General features: G+C 40.9%; 1 protein-coding gene across 2 annotated transcripts; it reads right to left on the bottom strand.

Annotated features, from left to right (window-relative positions):
• On the bottom strand, positions 1-9,894 carry LOC103718856 (mediator of RNA polymerase II transcription subunit 11). Of its 2 annotated transcripts, none has more exons than XM_039130060.1 (4): positions 9,481-9,894; positions 9,260-9,376; positions 2,729-2,923; positions 1-305 (listed from the first exon to the last, which is right to left on the bottom strand). In XM_039130060.1, the coding sequence occupies exons 1-3, from the start codon at positions 9,532-9,534 to the stop codon at positions 2,747-2,749; spliced, it is 348 nt and encodes a 115-aa protein (XP_038985988.1). In that variant the 5' UTR covers positions 9,535-9,894; the 3' UTR covers positions 1-305; positions 2,729-2,746. The 2 variants fall into 2 exon arrangements, with proteins under 2 accessions (XP_038985988.1, XP_017701139.2); XM_017845650.3 differs by lacking the exons at positions 9,260-9,376; positions 9,481-9,894 and adding exons at positions 4,696-4,812; positions 4,917-5,070.
• Positions 9,895-10,930: the final 1,036 nt, after the last annotated feature.

Raw genomic sequence — 10,930 nt, forward strand, 5'->3', positions numbered from 1 at the left:
TAATTGAAGCATATTATCACTAGCATGGCCTTCAAACAATGACCCCATCCAACTAATGCATCTGAAGTCATAACTAAATTCCATTCTACAATAAGTTTACCGAATGTATCTCATAATATAAAAGAGAGCCGAGAGTTCAAATAATTGCTAGTAGCAAGTTCTCCATCCATTGATTCATTATCCTGTGCTATTAAGAGGCATTTAATTTTCCATGTTGACCGATTTCCTTCAAGCTGTATTGCAGCCCCGACGACATAATATTCACAGCTGATCTCACCATAAGAAAGAAAATTGCATGTCTAATCCTGAAAAGAAATTGAGAAGTGCATTAGTCAAACATCATGCAAATCTACTGATTGTAATTATGATTTTGCTGGAGCTGACTGGTAAATGGCCTTCCTGTTGCATGAGATGTTAAATGAGCAGAAGCATGTGCCAATAATAAACACATTGAAGGACTTCGTATCGATGATAGATAGGTGAAGAACCAGCATAGGTCCAATAAGAAGGAATAACCCAAAATGTGTTTTCAATTAAATCAACCGACCCGAGGAAGTAGTCCATGGGAAACTACAAAACTGGGAGCTACTATGCAAATGTATTTGGTATCTATAATGTACCAAAACAAGGGTAACTGAATCTCATTATCACAAAGAGGCTCAAACTCAAGATGGTTGAACCTGCGCGGCAAAACAAGGAGATTTGCATACCTAAGAAAAGACAGTCACTAGGCCATCCCAAAAGTTGCCTTGTCTGGAAGGAGTCATTCGTGGCTTAAGTGCCGAGGCACAGCAGAATAACAAGAATGTGGAAGTAAGCAAATCAGCAAATAAGAAAGCAGTCTCGAGCAATGTTCTTATGATGCAAATACTTCTCTCTGGTACCAATCTAAGAAAATCTTGGTGCATTCTTACCACGCACATACAACATATAACCTCAGATTCTCGAAGTTTTATTTGCAGATGAATAATTGACAAGGGAATTTATTTACCTGCTTTGGAAGAAACAGGCTATGTGCAATAATCTTATGTCATTTGCCCTGCAAAATGTAATGCATAGTCCTAAGACTAATGATAGAAATAATAGTTTCAGGATCTACATAATATTCTTCTTCATTTTTTCGATAAATGAGAACAATGAGCTGGAACAGCAGTCCAACCCCACCACCTCAGCTTCCCAAGTGTCAAGCAGCTGGGGGGAAGATGCCCAAACTTGTTACCCAGTTACAGACCTGTCCAGTCCACTAAGGCCAACCTCAAACCATGCAAAAAGTTTGAGATGCAGATCTATGCTCATCTGGCTACAAAGTAAGGTTTCAAATTGTTCATGAACAGCTCAGCCTAAGGTCATTTAAATTTGTCCAATTGGGAAATGGCCAAGCTGAAGCTACAGACTTGACTCGCAAGCAGGAAAAACATTGATAGGCCCTGGACTGTGAACTTAATAACCCTGGCTCAGCTTCATAATCAGCTACCTTAAGTGACTAAAATGCTCAAGCATGAATACTCATAGCTGAGATCCACTCAAGCTGAAGCAAAGCTTGAATGATGAAGCATGTATGACCAGCCCAGAAGTTGGCTCAGTGCCCCCCTCCCCCAGGATTGCAAGGGATGTCTAGCGCATGTTTGGGTCTAGCTTGGTCAAATCGCATCATGACAAAGTAAGTCCATGATGTTTCCACTGGTTCCCCTTGTGATTCAGCCAAACATTTTTTGGCATGTTTCCCATTGTTTGAAAACTAAGTTGAATCGGTTCCCTATTATGCTTCATGTAGTTGCATTCAAAAGGTGACTTCGAGAAACTATGCTATCATATAAAATGGCAAGTTATGACTTCAATTATGTAATTTGGTTTGTGAGAAAACTCCATAAAGTACACAAAGTTCAGAGAGGTCCATGCAACAATGAATAGCTAATGAGGAAGAAAACAGGCACATATTCCTTAAGAAAAGAACAGAATGACCCCACTCATTTTAACCTTTCAATAGGTGTACTGGAAAGTAGAAAATGTCTCCAACACATAATGAGGTATTAAACACCTTAGTAATAATAAAAATGCAGACCTTGAGATGGTAAATCTTATGGAATTCCTCATCAGGATGCAAATGACCGAGATGGTGGATCTATTGATATGTAGGTGACAAGTGACAATGTGGTCTGATGTTAGTTGGAATAAAGGATGTCTGTGGAGTCTACTAATGTAACGTGCTTGTAACTGCAAAGTGTCAAGCTAAGAACAATGGTGTTCAGCATGTTACTTGTCATGTCATCCTATCATGCAAAACCTCGAAAGGAATTTAGTTTCCTTTCTTTTCTCACAGTTCTTTATACGAAATCTTGGAAAATTATGCTAAGTCTATAGGGAGATATGTTGGGCTTTGATTTTATAAGACAGTATAAAGTAAATGTATGCAATGACATTCTGTTAGGCTATAATATATTGGTTTTTTAAGAATGATTCATGCATCAAGAGTACACAACAGATTGATTAACTATTGAACAGTGCAGGGTATTTTCTTCCTTGGAAATATTATAAGCACTACTCTATATAATCAATTGCATTCACAATATATCCCAGTCAAGTTCTCGAATTTAGGAAAACTGGATAAACATCAAAAAGCATGTCTCTTGCGATAGGAAGTGTTCTAGCAAGAAAACACTTTTTATTTGATAAGCAGTTGTGTCATGATAATTTTAAGCTGGGAGAAGTATTATACTTATATACTTACCAGATGAAGTTTAGCTTCTCATATTCCATCTTTACACTGATCAATGCTTTGTTGCATGCCATCCAACTGCTCAATAATGTATTCCAATTTCTTGCAACAAATCTCATTAGAAATTCTGGCACTATAATCACACTTCTCGAATGGACGATACTCACACGCACTTTTGATTTCCTCACGCAATGTTGTTTGAATCTCCTGTTCCAGAATAGAACTTTCTGTGACTTTCTTAAATCACATGACATATATTTATTTTGTTTAGGCATAATACATAAAAAGAAACTATCGTACTAAACAAGCCTTATGAAAATATTAAGAAAGTAAGATGTCAAAGAAAAGCGTAAAGAGGAAATACTTTACGGTGCACGTTTTAAAGGAAAAATATCTACTATATTAGCATGCGTAAAATATATAGTTCATTGTTGACATTCAGAAGTAGGAGCTTTATGGGCTCCTATGTAGAAAACAACAACATTAAACCCTTTGCCCAAAGAAAATAAAAATAACTTGCTCAACTTGACCAAAAACTGCCATTGCAGCTGATAAGCCAAATGTTAGCATGCCTTCTTTACTACATACTGCTTTACATTAACAGATGTATCATACAACTTCAGTCAGATATGATTATCATCATTTTGTCCGCACTTTAGTTATGACAAATAATGACAAGAAAGATTACAATTTTCTACAACTAAGCTCCCAATGTAACGCAAGTTAACGGACTGCTGGTAATATCTTTCATCAAATAGGTATTTTATTTATCAACAATTGCATTTGGTGAGGGATTTGGCTCTTACAAACTTTCACTTTTATCTTTCAACAGATCAACTTGGAATTTAACATTTTTGGCATCTATATCCTACTGCATGTTTCGCTTCAACCAAAGTTCTTGCTTTTGAAGTCTTGTTTCCTAAAACAGTGTTTTCCTAATGATGATTAGAAATGATTTCTTGAATATAATTTGGAACATAAACTGTTGAGATTTCAGATTTGTTACTAAGATCACGAGCAGCATACAAAAATAGCAATCAAGATCCAAGACCATACATTTGGCTAGTCTCCTCACATTACGGGCTAAATCATTCATCATAATGATGTTTCCCAAATTTTTATGGAAAGGTTTATGATATTGTATCTCAGCATTGGCTTCTTGGAGGACTATATTTTGCCGTTTTGAGTTGTTATAGGTGATCATGGGGCCAAATAAGCCAAAATTGTAATACAGAATATAATTATCAGTTAAAAAAACTAGTTTTATGCCATCATTTAATCCAAATTGTGCACTTCAAAATAGCAGATCTATATTTCCATGAAGAAAATAAATACATAAACAGTTAAATTTATTAGAAAATGAGGATTTCAATAGTTCAACAGGTATAACAACTAAGCCGGTGCCTACCAAGCCATAAGTACCACCACACAACCTAAAATCATATTCTGTAAGTTTTAGACAAATTCCGTGTGGCTTTCTCCAAACAATAGTCGGACTTTATTTGGAACAGACCTGATCAATACTAGAGCATAAAAGCACACACTTTGGTTCTCTATCACAGTCTAGGAGGCCGCAAAATAAAATGGTTTGACGATTAGTTTCATGTTAAACACCAAAAGCCTGCCATCTCCTTGCATTTCCAAACCAGAGCCCTGTCACCAAACATCAAAGCACCTACCTTCTTCTTCTTCTTCTTCAATAAAATCTTGCACCATTCCAAGAATAAATGAGGCTGCCATCCTCACTTTAAGCCTTTCATAGATGCCGTGTTCTCCGTCTACGGGGAGTCTCCTTCCACAAATCTTCCAGATCGGCAGAGACCAACCCCAGATCAAACTCATCGAAACTGAGCCCATATTTTTCTCTCTTTTTTCCTAATTTTTCTTTTTGTGACTTGAGCCCATGAGATCATTTTGCCAGAGAAGAACAACAAGAAATAAAATATCGACAAATCCAGCGAGCTGGGAAGAGTAGATACCTTGATGGACTGCATGAACTCGCGGCAGTGCATGGTGAGGATGTCCGTTCGGGCCCCAGTGGAATTGGCAAGTTCGTCCATCACCGATCCCGCCAGCTCCACCACCCGAACTATTCGCTGCCCGCGCCCAAGCGCCAAGGCAAGAAAAAAAGGACCTTCCGTCAGAAAAACGCAGCCAGAGGAGGAGAGAAGAAACCGATATTAGGAATTCGGGGTATTACCTTCTCGACGAGATACAGGCGTTGGAGAGAGGTGGTCTGGCCCTGAGGACCCATCTCGTCTCGGACCACAGATGAATGGGAAAGGGGGAAAAGGGGTGGCAGGGTAAGGGGCGGAGAGGCTCCGAGGGCAGGGAAATAGAGCAGGAGCCAAGGAAGCGCGCCCGTGAGGGGATCCGATGCATCCGACCCGCAAGATGTCTGGGTCCAATACGGATCTAGAAACCTAAGACTAGCCAGAATCGGATCTGGGTCAATCAGGATCTGGACCCGACCCGATCCACTTATAGCCCTATTTCACTCCTCCAGAATAGCCTCGTCGGATCGCAGGCACCCGGCGAGACCTCACCGCCTCTTCTCGATCGGAGCCGGCTTCCTCCTCCATATTTGCATTTGTTTCGTGGGAGCAAGACTACTAGGTTAGTGATTTAATAGAAAATCATCCAATTTGGATGATCTTTAATGGGTGTTTAGCCTAGAGACCAGCTCAGCAATTTCCTAGTCCAACCAGCCACGCCTGTCTGGTTCAGATCGTGGTGGGTCTTTGGACCTCTGCCTCTAGAGGTTGGGATTGGGTTCAGATCTGCAGGTCTCCATGACTGCCTTAGATAAAACATGCATATTTCTATGGAAGTAAATTCATCCTATAAATGCTAGAGCACAATGTTTGACTACTTTCACTCGGCTCCGTATACTTTGAATACTAATGATTGTTTGAAATATGTCTCTGGTTAGGATTTTTGCCTGGCCAAAATGTTAGGATTTCAAGCATGCTGCAATTTATATGTTCAAAATAGTGTACATGGACATATGTTTAAGCATTTGTATGCTGGTTTTCCTAGTCAATTGTTCTTTTTTGCCTCGTGTCAACTTTTCTATCTTCACTGTGCCCTTCTTGAAGGAAGAATGAGGGAGGGGGGATACTATGAAGGATTTCAGTCATAGGTCAGGGTTGTTGGTGATGGGGACTCCACCAGCAGGATCTACCTTCACAACCTACATTGAAGTTTAATCTAGTGGTCACAATCTGCTTTGTTAGTGACTAGTTAAAATCAACCTGGTCATGGATCCATCAAGCAAGCATGCCGAATAGCTAACAAATTTTTTTTTAATGTGTTAGTCTATAACACCAAAAGATTTGACCAAAGTATGCCGAATTGCCCGGTTCACCCTGTACCGAACTGACCCACTGGTGTCAGTTCGGCCATAAATTTTGCAATCCCATCGCCCGAACGACTCCGAACCGCCCTAAATCGAGTGGTTTCAAGTAGAACCGGTGTGAAGCACTCGATTCGCACCAGTTCAGACCCCATTCTCCACCTCTTTAAAAGACTTGGATCATGGTCTATTAAACTGGGGTTCAAACCCCATTCTCCACCTCTTTAAAAGGCTTGGATCATGGTCTATTAAATAGGGTGAACCATCCGGTTCACCCCATACCGAACCAGTACCGTACTGCAGCCGACCAGCACAGATCCCGGTACCGATTCGGCGAACCTTGGGTTTGACAGTATACACCTATGTTAGCAATTATGACCCAACCCACCAACTTGACCCATAGCCGACTCACTTTAAGCAGGTTTTGGTTTGGCATAAACAGGTCTAAGTCATAAATAGGTTGACCTAACCCATTTATAATATGGCTCTGCTTCAAGTTTAACATCTTAGCTCAAGTTTAGCATTTTGGCTCATTCAACTCGTTTAAGAGTTAGGTCGCGTCATGATTTGACATGTGTAATACATTTAAAACCCATTTAAGACCTGCTTTTAATTTTATTCGACTCATTTGTTAAATGGGTTATATAGTTGATGTATGTTGCCCAAGGTGACAACCCAAGAGGGGGAGTAAACTGGGTTTTCTAAAAAATTATATTCCTTAATTTACTTTGAATTGAATGCAGCGAAATGATAAGATGTTATTTACTTAAGCTCTAGGCAATTACAAGTAAAGTAGTGGAAGATTAAGCTCGAGCAATTATAATCTATGTGAATGGTAAGGATGGAGTGGAAGCTAAGCAAGTTCTAAACAGTCACTTATAAATCAATAGGAAACAAAGCTAGAGATATTACACAATCAAGTATGAATGTAAGGCATGAAACACAAGAGATAAGGCATCACAAACACAAAGACGTATAGTGGTTCGGTGCACCCCAGCACCTACATCCACTCCCCAAGACCTCTTGGGAATTTCACTATAATCCCTCAGATTACAGCCGGTTTTTTTACAAGCTCACAACCTAACTTGTTGTTTTCACGAGATCACAACAAACTCGGTCGGTTTTCACAGGCTCACCGACTAGAACCAACCGATTGTTTTTCAGGATTCACAATGAATCCCAGTTGGTTTTTTCCGGTTCACCAACCACAATCTTACACCGTTGGTTTTTCCTTTGGCTCACCAACAAACCTTAACCCCTTGATTCAATCCCTTGATTGAATCAAGTTATAAGATATTAGAACAAGAATTTAAAGCAAATACAAGCTTCTTAAACAAGCAAATATAGCAAATATAAACAAGTAGAGTAAAGAGAAGAAGCCCTCAAACAAATTTTGTAGATGAAGAAATTCGGCTTCTTCTTTACTTGACTCTCTTCTAATTTCACACGAGGTAGAGGATCATTGAGGCAGCACACAGTTGAAAAGGAAGCTTTGGGATTCACTCGGATGCTCTTCTTCTCTCACTTTTGCTTTGAATGGCCCTTTTGTGCTTTTGGGAGGTTTCTCTTAAAATCTCGTTGAAATCTCTTTCCTATGTGTTCTCTCCCACTTTCTTAACTTCTTTCCTAGCTCTCCCCTTGATTTTATAGCTTTGGATGGCGTGGGAACAAAGATCTAGCCGTTAGAGACAAAAATAGAGCCGTTGGAGTTGAGAAAAAACTACCCGTTATGCCTCCCAGCGTGCTCGAGTCGACTCGGCTGAAGCAGGAGTCGACTCGTAAATAGGAGTCTGCCGGCACTGTAGCTGGGAGTCGACTCGACTGTAGCTGGAGTCGACTCGAGCACTGTAGTGCTGAAAAACAACTCTCTGTCTTTTTGTTTGTTCTCAGTCGGAGTCGACTCGCAGAGTCCTAGAATCGACTCGAGCACTGTTCCTTGAAACTCCAGAGTGCCAGAGTCGACTCTGAACTTCCAGGAGTCGACTCGAGGACTATTCTTTTGAATCTTTCTTTGAATTTACTCCTCCAACTTGAATCCTTTGAACTTGAAACTTGGGCCAATGAAGTGTGGCTTTCTTCCAACTTTTTGAGAGCTTTTGAGGTCTTCTTCTATTCTTCCAACTTGTTATGTTCCTTACAAAATAAATATCTTTCTTCTTGCAACACAAACATTAGTAATTATACTTCAAGATTTTGTGATCATCAAATCAATCTTTGGGTCAGCAATATAGTCTCAGGACTCCATCTTATACCTAGTTTATGTTTTTTGTTGTTGCTGTGTTTTCCATCTAAAGCCATGTTTAGGCTTGGATTTTCAGTCAAGTTATGTACTAGTACTGCCAAGCAAAAAGGGTCCACCTAGGTGTGATAGGAAACCTAACCCAACTCCAAACCACCACACTTAATTGCTTGAGCCTTAGCCTTTCTTCAATGCCCACGGTCATCACTCATCTTTAGGAATGGAGGAGGATGGATGATAGTTTTGAAAATAAAATTGTGCATGTATGAAAGGAGGAAAGTTAGAAAAGAGAAAAAAATATGCAGAAATCTGCAGAAAATAGCAAAAAAAAAAGAAGAAGAAATCCTAGAAATGTGAGTGCCACCGTGGGCGAAGCCATAAGTACCACCACACAACCTAAAATCATATTCTGTAAGTTTTAGACAAATTCAGTGTGGCTTTCTCCAAACAATAGTCGGACTTTATTTGGAACAGACCTGATCAATACTAGAGCATAAAAGCACACACTTTGGTTCTCTATCACAGTCTAGAAGGCCGCAAAATAAAATGGTTTGACGATTAGTTTCATGTTAAACACCAAAAGCCTGCCATCTCCTTGCATTTCCAAACCAGAGCCCTGTCACCAAACATCAAAAGCACCTACCTTCTTCTTCTTCTTCTTCTTCTTCAATAAAATCTTGCACCATTCCAAGAATAAATGAGGCTGCCATCCTCACTTTAAGCCTTTCATAGATGCCGTGTTCTCCGTCTACGGGGAGTCTCCTTCCACAAATCTTCCAGATCGGCAGAGACCAACCCCAGATCAAACTCATCGAAACTGAGCCCATATTTTTCTCTCTTTTTTCCTAATTTTTCTTTTTGTGACTTGAGCCCATGAGATCATTTTGCCAGAGAAGAACAACAAGAAATAAATTATCGACAAATCCAGCGGGCTGGGAAGAGTAGATACCTTGATGGACTGCATGAACTCGCGGCAGTGCGTGGTGAGGATGTCCGTTCGGGGCCCAGTGGAATTGGCGAGCTCGTCCATCACCGATCCCGCCAGCTCCACCACCCGAACTATTCGCTGCCCGCGCCCAAGCGCCAAGGCAAGAAAAAAAGGACCTTCCGTCAGAAAAACGCAGCCAGAGGAGGAGAGAAGAAACCGATATTAGGAATTCGGGGTATTACCTTCTCGACGAGATACAGGCGTTGGAGAGAGGTGGTCTGGCCCTGAGGACCCATCTCGTCTCGGACCGCAGATGAACGGGAAAGGGGGAAAAGGGGAAGTAGGGTAAGGGGCGGAGAAGCTCCGAGGGCAGGGGGAAGTAGAGCAGGAGCCAAGGAAGCGCGCCCGTGAGGGGATCCGATTGCATCCGACCCGCAAGTTGTCTGGGTCCGATACGGATCTGGAAACCTAAGAGGCTAAGACTAGCTAGAATCGGATTTGGGTCAACCAGGATCTGGACCCGACCCGATCCACTTATAGCCCTATTTCGCTCCTCCAGAATAGCCTCGTCGGACCGCAGGCACCCGGCGAGACCTCACCGCCTCTTCTCGATCGGAGGCTTCCTCCTCCATATTTCCATTTGTTTCGTGGGAGCAAGCGAAGAAGGTGTTTGAAATAATGACAGTAAAATCATTTTATTTTTGTGGCTCGAGAAAATTGCATGTTTTTTGAAATCCGGAACTTTACCCTATGTTTATATTATTTTCTTTTAATCCAAACCCTAGTAGAGTCTGTGATTGGTTCAAAAACCAAGTCCCCGCATGCTACGTGTTCGCTATAATTCTCACAGAGCAACCATTTTTCATGTTGTGTATTTTAATTTTATTGCTGAGGATGGTAATAAAGTTCTTGGCTTCTTGCAGTCTATAATAAATGGTTTAGGGTTTAAGATCTCCTTGGCTAACTTGGATTCGTGCCTTCTGAGGCCTTTCCACGGTGTTGGTTGGGTTTGATGGATGTTGCTACCTGTTATGATGCGTCTCTAGTCCCTTTATGTGTGATTAGAAAAGACATCTGATGCTTAGTCCCTTTTGTTTCCCTGTCTTTCTTCCTTTCTTTTAAGTAAAATCGGCAATTGATATTGCCAGGTTCGTGTTCTTCATAAAACCAGTATTTTACAAGTTGATATCAAGTGTGAGAAATAAAGTCTAGGCATGCAAAAATCTAAGGTTAATATGAATCATGCTTATGAACTATTGATTTGGGATATATTAAAGGAAAACTCCAATGGAGCAGACTTTCTAAACATGGGTCAGCAATGATAAGGAAAAGGTCTGGTGATTTAAGATTTGTATCCAACCACCATTATAGTTACTGTTAGAACGGAAAAGTGACTGCATCCCGACCAGAGGTATTGTCCGCTTTGGGAAAGTACGTACGTATTGCACGATACGTGTCATATGCAGCTATTAATGGACAATATTTTTCTCACGTCTTTGTCCTTCTTAAAAGAGCCCTCTGGAAAGAAAGGGGTGGCCTCTCTTTATAAGGTACAATCTTTTCCGCTACTCTTCCAATGTGGAACTAAAGTTCCGGGTCCCCCATCCGCCCCCCAACACTACCCCCCAGCGGGAAGGATTCGTGCGGAGAAGTGACCGCGTCCCGACCAGAGGTATTGTCCGCTTTGGGGAA

The sequence above is a fragment of the Phoenix dactylifera genome, chromosome 1 (genome assembly GCF_009389715.1).
Source record: "Phoenix dactylifera cultivar Barhee BC4 chromosome 1, palm_55x_up_171113_PBpolish2nd_filt_p, whole genome shotgun sequence".
Lineage (NCBI taxonomy): Eukaryota > Viridiplantae > Streptophyta > Magnoliopsida > Arecales > Arecaceae > Phoenix > Phoenix dactylifera.

Excerpts from the sequence above, each read along its gene's own strand:
- LOC103718856 (XM_039130060.1), bottom strand. The coding sequence starts at position 9,534 with ATGGGTCCTCAGGGCCAGACCACCTCTCTCCAACGCCTGTATCTCGTC. Across the intron at positions 9,377-9,480 it reads GCCTGTATCTCGTCGAGAAG|CGAATAGTTCGGGTGGTGGA; the intron begins GTAATACCCCGA and ends GGGCGCGGGCAG. Across the intron at positions 2,924-9,259 it reads AGTTCATGCAGTCCATCAAG|GAGATTCAAACAACATTGCG; the intron begins GTATCTACTCTT and ends ATTCTGGAACAG.